This window comes from Cornus florida, unplaced genomic scaffold (assembly GCF_030987335.1).
Source record: "Cornus florida cultivar Cherokee Brave unplaced genomic scaffold, ASM3098733v1 CherokeeBrave_3.0.0_Hap2_Chr11, whole genome shotgun sequence".
Taxonomy (NCBI): Eukaryota; Viridiplantae; Streptophyta; class Magnoliopsida; order Cornales; family Cornaceae; genus Cornus; species Cornus florida.
Genome location: NW_026775581.1, coordinates 119,382,098 through 119,400,451, shown reverse-complemented (window position 1 = coordinate 119,400,451; position 18,354 = coordinate 119,382,098). Strand labels below are relative to the sequence as shown.

The window sequence follows — 18,354 nt, the reverse complement described above, 5'->3', positions numbered from 1 at the left end:
GTGTTTTTCCTCACTCATCTTAGAATATTAGATAGGGTCCCAGCATAGATATTATTATTATTTTACTGATAAAACATCTGCAGAATCTTAATTAGATTTATCTACCTAGTGTATGTATATTGACAACATGTGTTTGACGGAGACTAAGACATTAGATAGATAGGAATGGAAAAAGAGGATTCATGTAGCTGACCCCAGGTAGAGCAGAAAAGGCTTTCTTTAGTTGAGTTGTGTTACTTAGTGTATATATAAATGTAAGGTATTGAGAGCACAGAGCACTAATAGCAGAAGCTGAGAGAACATATTAAGATAATTTATTATTGCAAGCAAAAAGAATTATAGGTGAAAGTAAACCTAAACTTATGCTGTTCAACAGTGAAAAGAATTTAGATATGCTGTGAAGGGAATAATTCCCAGCAATGGATATGTATCTACATACATACATACATACATACATACATATATATATATATATAAAATTATATACTCCTTCTGCTCCAAATTCTTGGGGTGTTATACTCCCTCTGCTCCAAATTCTTGGGGTGTTTGGGGAATCCAATTTTCAGGGTGCCAGATCTTTAAATACGTACAGAGGTCCTTCGATCTTTTTGGATAATGATTCGGTTGGAAGGAGGAAAGAGGACCTGCGATCGTGTTTGGTGGATAAGTTTGACAAGGAAGTGGGTGATAGGGCTCAGATCGCTGCTTGGGCATCGCGTCCTTGGAAGGTCTCAGCTGAAGTGGTTGTTTCGCCTTTGCCGGATTCTTTGATCCTATTTCGTCTTCCCTCTTCGACGGAGACAACTCGTGTGCTCAAGGAGGGTCGTCGGGACTGGGCAGGGCCACTCTCCGAGTGGATTCTTGGAGTTTCAGAGTGGGTTGCTCCAAGGTTTTAAAAGAGAAGGGGCTGAAGAAAGTTACGCTCTATGGTTTGCCTCTTCACCTCGGAGCCATGTTTTGTTTGTGACGGTCGGCGATCTTTGCGGTGGCTTTATTTGGGTTAATGCTGATGAATCCGTGGATGCAGAAAGAGTTCGTATCACAGTCTTTGATGGTTGTGTTTGCCCTCCGTTTGTCTTCGTTCATGATGATCGCTTCTGCTATAAAGTGGCTGTTTGGGAGGAGAAGCACCCTGAGCTTGTTCCGACGACGGACAGTTTGGAAGGAGGAGATGGCTTGCATCTGCTGAAGGAGGTTGATTGGCTGAGATGGGAGTCCATGGGACAGAATGGGAAGGTTGAATTCCAGAAATGGAAGGCGTGGTGGGATAAGCTTTGGGTTCGTAACACGGAATGTTTCAGAAGGCTCTTCACTCAGAAAAAGAGAGATGGTACTTCTTCCTCGTCTAATTGTAGTAGGCATGTAGCTCGACGGGACTTTCAAAGAGGTGGAGGCTTTAGCGGTCACGACTGTCTGCCGGATTTGCATATTGGGGATCGGAGAAGAAACCGAGGTTGCCTCCACGTGCCTCCAGCGCGTGGGTGGGGAAGAGTTGGGGACCAGCCATGTGGTTGGCGCTCAGGACTTGGCCATTCGCAATGGGATACAGCTGTATTCACATTTGTTTCAAATGTTTCAAATAATAGGACTTGCAAGACAATGCAGTCCTATTGTTCTGATGGGCCCATAGTTGGGCCAGTGATTGGGGCCATTGTCCCTTGTATTGTTGATCCGTCTCCTCGTGGGCCATGTGATGGGCCTTCGGTTGTTAGAAGCCCTTACCCATGTCATAATGGACCGGTTAGTGATGGCGCTTAGGACTTGGCCGTTTGCAATGGGATACAGTTGTATCCACATATGTTTCAAATGTTTCAAATAATAGGACTCGAAAGACAATGCAGTCCTCATGTTCTGATGGGCCCATAGTTGGGCTGGTGATTGGGGCCATTGTCCCTTGTATTGCTGATCCATCTCCTCGTGGGCCATGTGATGGGCCTTAGGTTGTTAGAAGCCCTGACCCATGTCATAGTGGACCGGTTAGTGATGAGGCAGCCCAGGTTGTCAAGGATGGTTGCTCTTTGGATGTTCTTTCAGGTCTGGGCTGCGGTATGAAGGGTGGGCTGTGTTTTGATTCTATTGGCTTTGGGTTGGATGTGGTTAATAGGTTTGGGCCTCTTTCTTCTTCAGTGGATGGACCTGTACCTCAGACTTCTGGTATGAACAGGGATGGACGGCGGGTTGTGCCCCCTTTGCAAGGTCGCTGGCTGAGGACTAAGAAGAAGGTTCTTCTTCCTGCAATCCGAAGGAAATGGTCACGTAAAGAGAAACAGAAATGGGTGTTGAGTAATCATTCCGTTTCCATTCTGGGTAAGTCCACCTCTCTGCTGAGATGATCTCTTCTTCATCCTTCTTCTTCTACCCTTTCTTGTGGGGTGTCGAAGTGGTGTTCGGGATTGGAGAAGGGAGTGTTGTCCTCTTTCTCCAAAAGGTTGTCTCTGGTGTTTGAGGTAGTTTTGGAGAAGGATTTGGATGATCGGAAAGGTAAGGCAACAAGTTGGGTTCCTTGCGGTTTCCAGACAAGATGCGGGAGGGTGTTACTGTATGTGTGGGGCGTGATGTGCAGATTAATTTGGATGACGTTTTTGCTGCTGTTTTGATTAAGGAACTGCGGGTTCACTTGGCGTTGAAAGGTTTTTAGACTGAGCCAAGGGGCTTTTTATCTGATGAGGAGTTTGGGACTGCGATGGCTGGTAGCTCATCCTGCACTTGTGTCCTTGAGGATTGGGAGGGAGTTTTGTGTTCTTCTCTTGATGGGGAGTTGGGGTTGATTCAGTGGGAAGGAGTTGAGCAGGTTGTGGAGATATGTGTTCCTTTGGCTGTTGTTCGATCGGAAGAGGAGTGTTCGGGAGGTGCTGCTGCTGTTGAAGGAAGGGAAGGTTTGGAGGAGGAGTGGTTTAGAGAGAAAGGTGGGGAGGTGGGCTCTCTTTTGGGAGTGTCTTTTGAGGGGAGAATGGAGGAGGCGTTGAGTATGTTCCATGATGTCCTCAATTCACAGTTTTTGGAAAGGATGGGATGTAAGGGTGGGTTTCAGGATGGGGGCGGGTGAGAGGGAGGTGCGGAGATCTGCGGATTTTGTTACATATGAAAGACGGAATAGGGGGTCCAGGGAGAGGGACAGTGGGAGGAGGAGAAGGGCTGATATTGCTACTGTTTCCCTATGAAGCTACAAATTATGTCATGGAATGTCCGGGGTCTAAATGACCCGGTGAGGAGAAAAGTGGTGAAGTCGATTATTCATAAAGGGGGAGGTCATGTGGTGTGTTTGCAAGAAACCAATATCGCTTCGATGACGGATTTGATTGTGCGAAGCCTTTGGGGTGGGAGATTTGTGGAGTGGTGTGCTTTGGATGCTACTGGCTCTTCGGGTGGTATTCTTGTTATGCGGGACAGCAGATGGGTGTCTTTGGTGAACTCTCGGATTGGGAGATTCTTTGTTTTATGTGTGCTCTCTTTGGTGGAGGATGGTTTTCATTGGGTCTTTTCTGGAGTTTATGGGCCTACGGAGGATTTGTCGAGACAATTGCTATGGGAGGAGCTGGGGGATAGTGGAAGGCGATAGTTGCTGCCGTGGTGTATTGGAAGGGATTTAAATGTTGTTCGCTCTCTATTTGAGAGATCGACGGGGGGTAGGTGGACGTCTGACATGGAGTCCTTCTCAGTGTTTATTGATGACTCTAGGCTGGTTGATTTGCCTTTGGAGGGAGGCCTTTTACTTGGTCTAGTGGTCGTTCTCCTCCTACCCTCTCTTGGCTTGATAGATTCCTTGTGTCGGGAGATTGGGAGGAGAAGTTCTTTGATGTTGTTCAGGCTACTTTGGCTCGCCCTATCTCAGACCAAGTTCCGTTGATGTTGGATTGTGGTGGGTTGCATAGAAGGCGATCTCCCTTTAGATTTGAGAATATGTGGCTTTGTGTTGAGGGCTTTCTGGACAGGGTCTGATTATGGTGGGAAGGGTTTGGGGTGGTTAGTGCCCTAAGTCGTATGCTCGCAGGTAACTTGCGTCTTCTTAAGGAGAATATCAAGAGTTGGAACACAGAGGTCTTCGGGAATCTTGTTTGGAGAAAGAATGGGGTTTTTTTTCTTCTGAGATTGCTGATATTGACCGGATGGAGGGTTAGGGGCTCCTGACGGACTCTTTGAAGGTTAGGAGGTGGAGTTTCAGGCGGAGTTTGCTATCATTGAGGAGATCTCGTGGAGACAAAAGTCTCGAGCTTTGTGGCTTAAGGAGGGTGACAAGAACACGAAGTTTTTCCATAGATTGGCCAACGCCCATAGAAGGGGCAATCATATTGGGAGGATCCGGGTGGAAGGGGAGTTATTGTGCAAGGAGGATGAGGTTTGCAATGGTATTGTTGAGTTTTATGCGAAGCTGTTCACAGAGTTTGTTGGGTGGAGACCATTGCTTAAGGGGCTTCAGTTTGATTCTATCTCTAGTGAGGAGTGCTTTGGTTTGGAGGAGCCTTTTTCTGAAGAGGAAGTGTTGGTAGCTTTGAAGAGTTGTAATGGGGATAAAGCCCTAGGTCCTAATGGGTTTACTATGAGATTCCTTTTGGAGTGTTGGGAGGTGGTTAAAGGGGAAGTGATGGGCACTTTTCATGCTTTCTACGCTCAGGGCTCTTTTGTGAAGAGCTTGAATGCCACTTTCATTGCTCTCATTCGCCTTATTAGCTTGGTGGGGTGCATTTATAAGTTGATTGCCAAAGTCCTTGCTTATAGGTTGAGGAAAGTGTTGGATGAAGTTATTTCTGACTCTCAGAATGCCACTGTGGGAGGCCGTCAAATTCTGGATTCAGTTCTTATTGCTAGCGAGTGTGTGGACTCCAGATTGTGTAGTGGGGTTGCGGGCGTTTTGTGCAAGTTGGACATCGAGAAAACGTATGACCATGTGAGTTGGAGCTTTCTTCTTTATCTGATGGAGAGGATGGGGTTTGGAGTGTGATGGAGGAAATTGATTCATTTTTGTATTTCTAGTGCTCGTTTCTCCGTTCTAGCGAATGGAGCTCCGTTGGGTTTTTTCACTAGCTCGAGAGGCTTGAGGCAGGGGGATCTGCTTTCCTCTTTTTTGTTCCTCTTTGTGATGGAGGCCCTCAGTAGGTTGATGAGGAGGGCTGTGGAGTTGGGTTTTTTTAAGGGGTTTTCGGGTAGGCAGGGATGCCGCTAGTCATTTGGAGATCTCCCACTTGATGTTTGCGGATGATACTTTAGTGTTTTATGATGCGGATGTGTCCCAGCTCAGAGATCTGCGATGCGTTTTGATCTGTTTCTAAGTTGTTTCCAGCCTTAAGGTGAATGTTGGAAAGAGCGTTTTGGTTCCGGTTGGGGAGGTCCCTAACATCGCAATGTTTGCCAGCATTCTTGGTTGCCATATTGGTTCCTTTCCCATTTCTTATTTAGGGTTGCCCATGGGAGCTCCCTTGAGGTGTGTGGGGGTTTGGGATCCACTTGTGAATTGGTTTAAGAGAGGCTGGCGGGGTGGAAGAAGTAGTACCTTTCCCCGCGGGGCCGGGGGTTTTTGGGGGGGGGGGGGGGGTGTGAAAAGGGGAGGAGTTTAAGTTTCACCTGGTTCGTTGGGAGCAAGTGTGCAGGTCGATTCGGAATGGAGGGTTGGGGCTTAGAAGATTGGTGCCTTTCAATAAAGCTCTGCTTGGGAAATGGCTGTGGAGGTTTGGGGTGGAGAGGCATTGGCTTTGGAGGAGGGTTGTTGTGAGCAGATATGGGGAGAGTAGAGGAGGGTGGGGTTCTCTTAAGGTGTGTGGTCCTAGGGGTGTGGGGGTTTGAAAGTTTATTCGGAAGGGTTGGGCTGATTTCTTCAATCATGTTCGGTTTAGTCTCAGGGATGGCAGGAGGATTAGTTTTTGGGAGGATGTTTGGTGTGGGGACCTTCCTCTTGCTCTCGCTTTCCCACGGTTGCTCAGGTTGCTATGGATAGGCAGGCCACGGTGGTCAACTGTTATCATCTTGATAGTGGGAGACTGGTTTGGGATGTTTGATTAGGAGTCTTTTTCAGGACTGGGAAGTTGAGGATGCCATTCGTCTTTTGGATCTGGGCTCCCAATGCTCATGGTCATTTTGATGTTCGGTCCTTCTTCAGGTGTCTTACAGAAGAGCCTGAAGGTCCTTTCCTATGGAAGGCTGTTTTGCGTTTTAAGGCTCCCCTCAAGGTGGCCTTTTTTTCTTGGACCACTATTTTGGGAAAGATTTTAACTCAGGATAATTTGAGAAGGAGGAATCAGGTGGTGGTCAATCGGTGTTACATGTGTCTTCGGGATGAGGAGACAGTGGATCATCTTCTTTTACATTGTTTTATGGCCGAGGATTGTTGGGATTTGATGCTTGGTCTGTTTGGGATTCTTTGGGTCATACCTGGATCTTCTAGAGGGTTGATTGAGGCTTAGAGAGGTTGTCCTGTGGGGGCTCATATTCAGGATGCTTGGAGGGCTACGCCTCTTTGTGTGTGGTGGTGCATTTGGCTTGAGAGGAATAGGATATATTTTGATGAAAAGGAGTTGCCTATTTCTTTTCTCAAGTTCTCTATTGTTTCCACTCTTTTTTGTTGGGTTTTAGGAAGAGATTATTGATCTGTTGAGGATATCGTCGATTTTTTGGCCTCTTTGAAGGCTTAGAGGCTCTTTTTGTTTTTCTTTTGGGGTGCGCTCTCCTTTTGAGCGCTTTTTATACATTTCTTACTTATCAAAAAAAAAAAAAAATGCTTTAGTTCAAATAGGTTCCGTCATGAATATATATTTATCAGCATGTGAGAGATTATTTTACTTAATGTGCATCTACAGAGAGAAGAAGAGTTGCTTTCAAGTTGGTGGAAAGAATATGCAGAATGCAGTGAAGGTCCAAAAGGGCATCCTTTATCAGGCACTAAGTTGGATCCACAACCAATGGCGTCTTCTGTAGAGAGAGTTTGCACAACTGAACTTAATGCAATTGAAGAAGAGAGAGTTGGTGTCCCTGTAAAGGGAGGGCTGTATGAGGTATCCCTTCTTTCCGTATATTTTATTAAGGTTCTACTTCCAATAATTTTCTTCAGAGGTAGTACTTCGTTAATTACATGTAATTGTAATTGCCAAATTGTGGTTTATTCTTATTGATTTTTATTTTTTGCATTATGTTTTGTGTCATGCTGTCTGTCAAGGATCCAAAGATACACTTCAATGTGTGAAATATTTTGAATTACTAAACTATGTGCAAAAGAGAATAAATAAATGAGAAATGAATTACAAAGGAGTAAAATTCATTGACATGAAAACTTTGGTGTCAAATATTCATTACTTTTGGTCAACATAAAAGAATGGGGGTTTGGATGCAATATATATACCAGAAATATGCATTCCATCTTACTTGAACTAATTAATGAAATGCCATAAATCTATAATATGATAAAATTTATGAGGTTTAACCACGTTTTCTGAAAAAGTAATGAGCTAAAAAATGCTGTTAGAACAATTCAATGATGTAGATTTAACCAATAATGGTGGATGTTCACTCTCATCTCATTTGTTACAAGATCTTGTAAACCTGATTTTGTATGACAAATTCGTTATATCTTAACAAGTTCAAGGTGATGGTATCCTCCTCATGCGCCTTAAAAATTTTGCATTAACAGAGAGGTAAAATAAATAATTTTCATATACTTTAAAGGACATTAATAATTAGTGCCCAGAGGCACCAAAAGAAAGTATTGAATTTTTTCCCTTTAGTCCAAATGCACCTTTAAAATATAGTGCATCAACTCTTGACGGGGACAAAAAAAAAAAAAAGAACGAAAGAAAGAGAGAGGTTTCAATTTTTTCTCCTATAGAAATGTCACTAATTTTGAAATATTCCTGTGTTGTATTTCACCAATAAAATGCATCATGATGGATGTTGTATTTAAATTAAAAGATACTGAACTATTTTTGGCAATTACTACGCCGATCGTTAGTTTTTTTTTTTTTTCCCCCTTGGAAAGGACAACGAATGGTAATGCAAAATGTTTTGCATGTTAAGGTTAGAAGCTCTATGTTCTTCAAAGGATAACACGCAATGAAAAGGCTACTTATTTTGGGGAAAAAAAGAAAGACAATTCTAACAGAATTGGGCGTATTTAACTTTCATGAAAGCTTAAAACTAACAGGCTGAAAGAGATCTCAGGATACCAAAGGAAATTTCAAACCTAATAAAATTCAGAAGTGGGCCTTTTCCGAATCATTTTGAAGGTCCTCATAAAGATTAGTTAATATTTCTAACGTTGGCCTATGTACCAGTGATGCGCAAAAACAAGCGTAAAAGTTGTCAAGACTTGGTGTCAAGTGTTGACAAATTCAAAAGTGGGTCAAAACCTCGTCATGTTGAAATTTAGTTTTTACTTCTAAGTCATGTCCAAGCTGAGTTCAAAGGTTGAAACTTGATCGTGATTTAAGTTTATTGAAGCCATAGTTATTAAAGACTCAGGGTGCAGTAAAGTGCACGCCTGATTGAAGTAGGCGCATGTGTAATAGAAATGAATATTAAATATAAGTATAGAAAAATGTGCATTTACCTTTCTATATGTATATGCATTAACTAAATCAAATACCACAATAAAAATTAATAATCATGTTCCTTAAGCTCATAAATTCCGTAATCATACATAAGAATTCTTTTGATAAGTATAATTCATTGAAGCGTGGTCAAAAGGAGAGCGTATTCCATATATAAGAAGTCAAAAGATCGAAATGGTCTGTTATACACTCATCCTATCCACAATATCCACATATCATCTATAACGTTACAAGTCCATTCGTGAATCCAAAAAAACGAAGAACTAATGATAGAGAATTTCAGGGCCCAAATTGAAATCCTTCGAATGGTCTTCTATTTCTTTCTCTTGATAAGGCCCACCACAAGCAATGTGATCCATTGACTATGGCCTTGATTTGATGTAGAGTTAGTAAATTCTTGTTCATTTAGAAATACAGAGAAAACAAAATGAATTAATGATTAAAAACAGGAGGTGCGAGCCTAAGGCTTTACACGAGCCTGACTGAAGGGACCTGGCCTATAGTTAGGGTTGGCAATAGGACAGGTATGATTGATTTGGACATAAAACTGATTAGTATTTGTGTTTTCAAAATCATAATTGAGAATTTGATGTTAATTTGGTTTATTTACCTCTATTGAGTAAAATATCATTAAAAAAAAACCTACATTTAAGTAAAGACCAACACCAATGGATATTAATTTGATTTTTTGATAAGATCTTAAAAATTGTCAAGTCAATGATTGTAGGAAGAATGTGCATAGCAAAAATCAAACAGAAAGTTGTCAATCCTGCACAAATTGAAACATGATTTTGAGTTTTATTGCTCTATGTGAAAATTAAATTATAAGCTCAAATTTATTTATTGTTGAGACACTATGTTTGGAAGATTAATCATGATTATGATTGGCTTTGAGAGGAATTTCTATAATTGTATTGAATATTTTGATTAAATTCCTTTCGAATTGCTTTGGTTTGCCTTTATGCATTGTTCTTTTTAATTATAGATGAAGTAAGCTGATTGAAGTTGAAAGTTGGATCACGCCCACTTAGATTTTATTGGATAATTAGCTAAATGTTGTTAAACATTCTAAATTTGTTTCTTTATTTGTTTGTGTCGTCATCATCATCATCCTTGCCTTTATCCTGTACAAACGGGGTTGGCCACAGGGATTCTCTTTCTCCATTCTTTTCTATGAGAGCCATATCTCCTACTAGATTCAATTTCTTAAAATCATTTCTTATCACTTCATTCCCTGGGAGTTTTGGTCGCCCTCTTTGTCTCTTGCCATCTTTACAAGTCCATCTTCCTTTCCTCACAGGTGCATCTATATGTCGGCGCTGAATATGCGCATACCACCTCAGTCTACTCTTTCTTATTTGTTCATGTGAGATGTCAAAAGTAAAAAAAAAAAAAGGTCGGAAGTCTTCAAAAATCCCAAATTTTTTTTGTTTTGGTGTTTCTGATTTTGTTTTTGTTTTTTGTTTTTTTAATGTGTTCCAGAATTTGGAATCTTTGAAAAATTAATCATTTTTGAAAGGCTTAAAGAAATAGGGTGTTCCTGAAGTTGCACTAGTACAAGATTTTTCCATTGACTGGTACCGCAATCTTTATCTTCATAAGTGAAAAATAATTCAGAAAGGAACATGGCTTTTGTAAATATCTTCATTGACAATTTTGTCATTATGCATTCCACACAAAAATCCCATTTCTAGATGATTATTTGGTAGGAAATTTAGTATTCTTAATAGTTTTATCTTTTTTCACTTTCTACAATTTTCTGAAAGTTACAATGACATATTTCCACAGGTAGATTTAGTTAAGAGACATTGTTTTCCTGTTTACTGGGACGGGGAAAATCGGCGTGTTTTGAGGGGTCACTGGTTTGCTCGTAAAGGAGGACTCAATTGGCTTCCGCTCCGTGAAGATGTTGCTGAACAATTGGAGTATGCATATCGCACTCAGGTGTGTAACATCACAAAGATTTTTTTGATTAAGTAGATGACTATTGCTTCCTTAGTTTGTTAGTGTTTCTTGACCTTATGTATGAGCATCAAAAAACCTGTTTGACAGAAATACTGGAGCCTGTTACTGTTTTTTTTTTGGTCCACTGGATGTGTTTCTGATTCTAAAAATTCACTGTCGTATCATTTTTTGGCTAATGATTTGCTTTCTTATATTTGGAAGTTAAACCCGAGAATTTTCATCCTTGATTGATAAATAAAAAGAGAATAATGGATGAATTGGATTTATTGCCTGCAGGTTTGGCATCGGAGAACGTTTCAACCGTCAGGACTTTTTGCTGCTAGAGTTGATCTGCAAGGCTCTACCCTGGTATGGCATTTTTTGCTATAAGGGCGAATTTCATTCTCTTGAATATGAAATTCTATTGTACGCATATATCTTTGCTTTCTGATTGTAGGGACTGCATGCACTTTTTACTGGAGAAGATGATACATGGGAGGCTTGGCTGAATGTTGATGCCTCTGGTTTTTCTAGCATCATTAATTTGGGAAAGAATGGCATCAAGTTAAGGCGTGGATATGCCCCATCTGAGTCACCAAAACCAACACAGGTTTTATTTTTATTTTTAATTCTATTGCCTAAAAACAAAATTTTGTAGTAGTTGATCCACCTCTACCCTACACTCCTTGAAATAGAAATTTATGCTAGAGAGATCAACAGTGGAAGTTATTTACTTAATAAGACAGTTAGTTGAAGTAGGAGTATGAACCAAGATCTACATATGGTTTTTGTAGACTTGTAAAAAGTGTATGATAGGGTCCCAAAAATATAATTTGGCGGGCTTTACAAAGAAAACAAACCCCGATATAAATAATAAAGATTATCTAGGATATGTATATGAAGACTTGAATTAGAATTCGTTCTGTATGTGGTGAGACTAGTGAGTTTTCTATAAAAGAGTAGGATTGCACTAAGGAAGGTTTTGGATGGCGTCATCTCGGACTCTCAGAATGCTTTTGTGGGAGGTCGTCAGATTTTGGATTCAGTTCTTATTGCCAGTGAATGTGTGGACTCCAGGTTGAGCAGTGGGGTTCCGGGTGTTTTATGCAAGCAGGACATTAAGAAGGCGTACGACCATGTGAGTTGGAGCTTTCTCATTTACTTGATGGAGAGGATGGGGTTCAGGAGCTGGTGGAGGAGATGGATTCTTTTTTGTATTTCTAGTGCTTGCTTCTCTATCCTTGTGAACGGAGCTCCGACGGTTTTCTCTAGTTTGAGGGGCTTGAGACAGGGGGATCCGCTTTCCCCTTTCCTTTTCATTTTTGTGATGGAGGCACTCAGCAGATTGCTGAAAAAGGCTGTTGAGCTTGACTTTCTAATAGGTTTTCGAATGGGCAGGGATGTTGCTAGTCAATTGGAGATCTCTCACTTGATGTTCGTAGATGATACCTTAGTTCTTTGTGATGCTGATGCGTCCTAGCTGAGACATTTGAGATGCGTTTTAGTTTGGTTCCAAGTTGTCTCTGGGCTTAAGGTAAATGTCGGAAAGAGTGTTCTAGTGCCGGTTGGGGATGTTCCTGATATTGAGATGTTTGCTCAGATCCTTGGATGTTGCACTGGATCTTTCCCCATTTCTTACTTAGGTTTACCTCTGGGAGCCTCTTCAAGATGTGTGGGGACCTGGGATCCGATGGTGGATAGATTTGAGAAGAGGCTAGCGGGTTGGAAGAAACAGTACCTCTCTAAGGGGGGACGGGTCACTTTGATTAAGAGCACCCTTTCTTGCCTCCCAACTTATTTCATCTCTCTATTTTAGATTCCTTCGTCTGTGGCTGAAAGAATTGAGAGTTTGCAGTGTAATTTTTTTTTTTTTTTTTTTTTTTGGGGGGGGGGGGGGGGGGGGGGAGAGGAGTTCAAGTATCATCTGGTTCGCTGGAAGCAAGTGTGCTGTCCTTTTTGGAATGGAGGTTTAGGGATTAGAAGGTTGTTGCCTTTCAATAGGGCCCTTCTTGGGAAATGGCTTTGGAGATTTGGGGTGGAGAGGCATTGGCTCTGGAGGAGAGTTATTGCTTGCAAATTTGGGGAGAGCAATGGAGGGTGGAGTTCCCTTGAGGTGCGTGGTCCTAGGGGGGTGGGGGTTTGGACTTGCATCCGAAAGGGGTGCGACGCCTTTAGCAAACATGTTCGTTTTGGATCAGAGATGGTAGGAGGATCAGATTTTGGGAGGACCTTTGGTGTGGGGAGCTTCCCTTAGCTCTTTCTTTCTCACGGCTCTACAGGATTACTTCTCATAGGCAGGCCTTGGTGGTTGACTGTTATTATCTTGATAACGGAAGACTAACTTGGGATGTTCAGTTTAGGAGGCATTTTCAGGATTGGGAGATTGAGGAGGTCACTCGTTTTTTGGAGTTACTGTATCGCCAGGTGATTTCTCATGGGGATTCTGATTGTTGGCTTTGGAGTCCTAATTCTCAGGGCAAGTTCGAGGTGAGGTCATTTCTTAGGTGCCTTTCTGTTGGTGATGGAGGTCCTTTTCCGTGGAAGTCTATTTGGCGATCCAAGGCTCCCTGTAAGGTGGCCTTCTTTGCTTGGACCTCTGTCTTGGGTAAGATCTTAACCCAGGATAATTTAAGGAGGAGGAATCAAGTGGTTGTCAATCGTTGTTTCTTGTGCCTGTGCAATGAGGAGACCGTTGATCACCTTTTATTGCATTGCAGCATGGTTAGAGACTGTTGGGATTTGATGATTAGTTTATTTGGGGTCCTTTGGGTTATGCCATCTTCTTCTTTAGGGTTGATTGAGGTTTGGAGAGGTGTCTTAGTGGGGGCTCTAATTCAGGATGCATGGAGGGCTACACTTCTTTGTATTTGGTGGTGCATTTGGCTCGAGAGGAATTGGAGATAGTTCGAGAGAAAGGAGAAGCCTATTTCTGTGCTCAAGTTCTCCATTATTTCCACTCTCTTTTGTTGGGTTTCAGGGAGAGATTATCGTTTTATTGATGAGATTGTTATTTTTTTGGCCTCTTTGAAGGCTTGAGGCTTTTTCTGGCCTTTTGTTTCTTTGGGTTTCGCTCCCCTTTTGAGCGCTTTTTAATAAAATCTTATTTATCCCCAAAAAAAAAAAAAAAAAGATGAAATAATAGAAGTCTTTCAAGGAGATATTCTATGGCGCATGTTGTTTGCGAATGATATTGTTATTGGATACTTCTAAAGAAAAATTTAGTAATAAAATTAGAAATGTGTAGAAACGATTTAGAATCAAAGGGTTGAAAATGGTAGAACTAAATCAGAATATATGGATTGTAAATGTAATAAAGATTCGGATGTTGATAAAATAATGAGCACAATTTAAAACCAAAGGATTATTCAAAATAACTACTTTTGATATTTAAGATTGATAAAAGGATGGGGAGATAGATACTGATATAACTAGTAATATTGGATCAGGGTGGGCAAAATGGAGACGGACTAGTGACATTTTATGTGATAAAAGAATAAGAATAAGTTGAAAGAAAAATTCTATAGAACTGTTGTTACTTATCAACAAAAAAAAAAAAAAAAAAAAAAAAAAAAAAAAATCTATAGAACTGTTGTTAGGCCAATTATTCTATATGGTGCATAGTGTTGTACTTTAAAAAAGAAACAAGAAAAACATGTTCAGTTGGAGAATGTTAAGTTGGGTGGTAGGAGTGACTAGAAGAGATTATGTTACTAATAAAAGTGAGAAAAATTAGGAGTGACACCCATTGGTGAGAAAATTGGAGAGAGTAGACTTAGAAGGTGTTGACATACAACGAAGACCCATATATGTGCCAATAAGAATAGGAATGTTTGTTTTTATAAAAAATAAGAGACAGAAAGTACGACTTAAATTAATGCTGGATGAAATTATTAGAAATGATTTAAAAAAGCTCAATATAATAGGTGGAGATGGCGTGTAATAAAAAAGAAATGGAAAAAGATAATTTATTTGGTCAACCACATTCATTTTGGATTAAGGCAAGGACAATAATGATGATGATATACTGAATAATTTTATTCGCTTCACCTTTATTTATTTCTAATTTTGTATTTCAATTTAAAAATAAATTTCACCCTAAAGTTGTCATAGACTTTGATGGACCTATATAATTGAACTTTACTAAACTTTTGTAAAGATCAATAATATATATATATTTTGATAAGTTGTAATGATCATTAATATTAATTGAATTTTTTGAAAAACAACTTAATGGGTCTATTTAAAATGGCTTGATCAAGTCCAATATTACAATTCATTGTACATGAAGTCCAAATAAATTATAAGCTTAACTAATATCATATTTTTAAGTTTATAAATTATTTAATTTAAAATTTTAATAATAAAGCTAAAGTTGTAATGGACTTTAATAGGTCTACATAATTCAACTTTACTGAATTTTTTTTTTTTTTTGGTAATAAATGAAAATATTAATAAAACTTTTTAAAACCAATTTAGTGTGTCTTTTTAAAATGCCTAATTCAAGTCTATTATCGCAATTATTTGTTCATTAATACTTACAATTTTTTTTTTGATAAGTCATAATTAAATAAAAAGGCGTTCAAGAGGGGAATGCATCCTTTATACAAAAGTGGAACTAGGGACTAAGGTCGCAAAGAATCCAAAAATATGATTAAATCATCGGAAGAGGAACATGACTTCCTCTTCACGTAACTGAAAATAAAGCGAATGATATGAAGTTTCAACATCGCCATGGACGACTCTTTCCCTTCGAACATTCTACTATTCCTCTCCTTCCATATGCACCACTAAACACAACGTAGTATAATTCTCCAGTAATCACGGACACCACTTCTCACACGGCATCCTCTCCAAGCATGAATCAAATCCTTAGTATAACGAGGCCCAACGCATACCAAACAGAGCAAAAATAAGATTCCAACAGTCGCTCGCCACTGGACAATGCATGAGAATATGATTAATTGACTCACCATCTTTTTTGCATAGGCAACACTAGTTAACAAAACAGTTGCCCCTTTTCTTTAAATTATCAATCGTCAGGATCTTGCCCCATACAGTGATCCATGCAAAGAATGCCACCCTAGTTGGAGCAATAGAACGCCAGATGGTCTTCCACGGAAAATCAACGATATCAAAATTATATAGACATAAGAATAAGGAACGAACTTCGAAGCGACCATGGGAAGAGGGAATCCATGTCAAATCGTCACTACCTCTGCCAAATGTCTCCTGTTGATACAGCAAATCCAGAAAAACACATACCTCGTCCAACTCCCAATCCTGAAAAGAACGCCGAAAGTGCACATCCCACGTAATCCCATTACTGTCAAGCCGATAACAGTCAGCTACGTAGGCTTGTCTATCAACTGCAATACTATATAATCTGGGAAATGTACTAGATAAAGGCTGGTCTCCACACCAAAGATCCTCCCAAAAATGAACACATCTGCCATCACAAACTTTGAATCTGATGTGAGACGAGAAAGCATCCCATCCCTTCCGAATGGATTTCCACTCCCCTACTCTTCCCATGAGAGAAACCGGACGGGTAGTCCAACCACCACTCTCTTCCCCATACCGGCAGGGGACAAGCCTTCGCCAAGGGTGATGTCTTTCCCTCCCGTACCGCCACAGCCATTTACCCAAGAGAGATTGATTAAAGGGAACCAATCTTCTAATACCAAGACCACCCAATTTCATAGGCTTGCAAACTTGTTCTCATTTGACAAGGTGATACTTAAAATTTTCGCCCCTTCCGCCCCATAGGAAGTCCCTTTGAATTTTTTCAATCCTAGCTGCAATAGAGTATGGAATTCGGAAGATGGATAAAAAATATGTGGGAAGGGTCGATAAAGTGCTCTTTATAAGCGTAACTCCACCCCCCCCAAACCAAGACAAATATTGCTTCTTCTATCCTGCCAATCTCTTCACATACTTATCAATCACAGGTCCCAGCTTCCTACTCTTCTAGAGGCAAACCCAAATACGGAATGGGAAAAAGAACTCACCCTACACCCAAGGATTGCAGCTAAAGAGGAAATATCCTGAACATCCCCTACCGGAACAAGCACGCTTTTAGCCATATTGACCTTCAGACTAGAAACAGCCTGAAAACAAGCCAAGATGCACCTCAAATATCTAAGTTGAGACACATCAGCATCACAAAAAACCAGGGTGTCGTCCACAAAAAGTAAATGAGAGATCTCTATCTGATGGACTAGATCTCTTCCCACCATAAAGCCTTTAATAAGACCAAGATCCTCTACCCTTCGTATAAGTCTGCTTAAGCCTTCTATAACAATAAGAAAAAGGAAAGACGACAAGGCATCTCCTTATCTTAAACCCCGAGTGCACCCAAAGAAACCAGTAGGAGACCCGTTCACAAGAATAGAGAACTTAATAGGTGAAAGACTTGTCTCAATCCATTTCCTCCATTTACTTCCAAACCCTATTCGCTGTAGCAAATATACCAGGACATTCCAATTCACATGATCATACGCTTTCTCAATGTCAAGTTTGCACAAGACTCCGGGAACACCACTTCTCAATCTAAAATCCACATATTCGCTTGCGAAAAGAACTGAATCAAGAATTTGCTATCCTTCGACAAAAGCATTCTGGGAATCCGAGATAATCCCATCCATTACTTCCCTTATATCCTAAAAGCAAGCACCTTAGCCAGTAGATACAACCCACTAAGCTGATAGGTCTGAAGTCTTTAATGTCAGAAGCACCTCCCTTTTTAGGGATAAGGGCAATGAATGAGGCATTTAGCGACTTCTCAAAGGCGCCAGTAGAATGAAACTCCTGAAATGTACCCATCACCTCGTTTCTCACAACTGCCCAACTTTCCATTAGAAACCGCATAGAAAACCTATCAGGCCCTGGAGCTTTGTCCCTGTTACAACTTGATAAAGCCTTTAGAACTTCGTCTTCATTAAAAGGAATCTCAAGCCCCTCTCTATCCATCTCAGAAATAGCCTCAAAATGGAGACCATCAAGTTTAGGTCTCTAAGCTAGTGGCTTGGTATAAAGCTTATGATAAAAAGAAGCAATCCCTATTCGCACCTCTTCCTCCCTCCACAACTCTACACCTTCCACCCGAATACGTCCTATATGATTACTCCCTCTATGAGCATTAGCGAGTCTGTGAAAAAATTTTGTATTACGGTCTCCCTCCTTTAACCAAAGAGCCCGGGATTTTTGTCGCCACGATATCTCCTCCATAGTAGCTATCTCAGCAAGAATTGCCTGACAAGAAGCTCTTTTAGAACATAATAACTCCACATCCCCACCCGCCTCTTCAAGACGATCAATCTCATAAAAATCAACAAGGACTCTATTCTTCCTCCATTCAAGATTCCCGAAAACATCCTTATTCCACTTCTTAAGATTGAATTTGAGAGTCCTTAACTTTGTAGTTAACATGAAGCTAGGTGAGTCTGTAACAAAAGCTCCCTCCCACCAAGATTGAACTTTCCCTTGGAAGTTCTCCGCTCTCAGCTACATATTCTCAAATCGAAACGGGGACCTTCGAGAAAACAAACCCCCATAATCCAAGACCAAAGGAACATAATCAGATGTGACCTTTGCTAAAACTACTTGAACGACATCCGAGAATTTCTCTTCCCATTCCCCAGAAATCAAGAATCGATCCAGCCTTGAAAAAGTGACGGGTCTTTGCCATTTGACCATGAATAGGCTGCACCTTCCATTGGTAGATCAATGAGAAGATGCTCGTCAATAAAGTCAGAAAACTGATCCATATCAGAAGACCTCCTCCCTCCTATGGACCTCTCTAATGGGAATCTAATAGAATTGAAATCCCCACCCAAACACCAAGGAAGAGACCACAGTTCTTGTGCATAGCAAAGCTCCT

At 40.7% G+C, this 18,354-nt stretch overlaps 1 protein-coding gene across 8 annotated transcripts in view; it reads left to right on the top strand.

The window, feature by feature from the left end:
• The window catches only part of LOC132283782 (phospholipase SGR2), an 89,218-nt gene that overhangs the window by 7,597 nt on the left and 63,267 nt on the right, over positions 1-18,354 (top strand). For all 8 annotated transcript variants that reach the window (XM_059785799.1, XM_059785802.1, XM_059785800.1 and 5 more), the window contains 4 exons: positions 6,789-6,983; positions 10,320-10,475; positions 10,773-10,844; positions 10,933-11,085. In XM_059785799.1, coding sequence (XP_059641782.1) covers positions 6,789-6,983; positions 10,320-10,475; positions 10,773-10,844; positions 10,933-11,085 — 576 coding nt within the window. The remainder of the gene's footprint in view (positions 1-6,788; positions 6,984-10,319; positions 10,476-10,772; positions 10,845-10,932; positions 11,086-18,354) is intronic.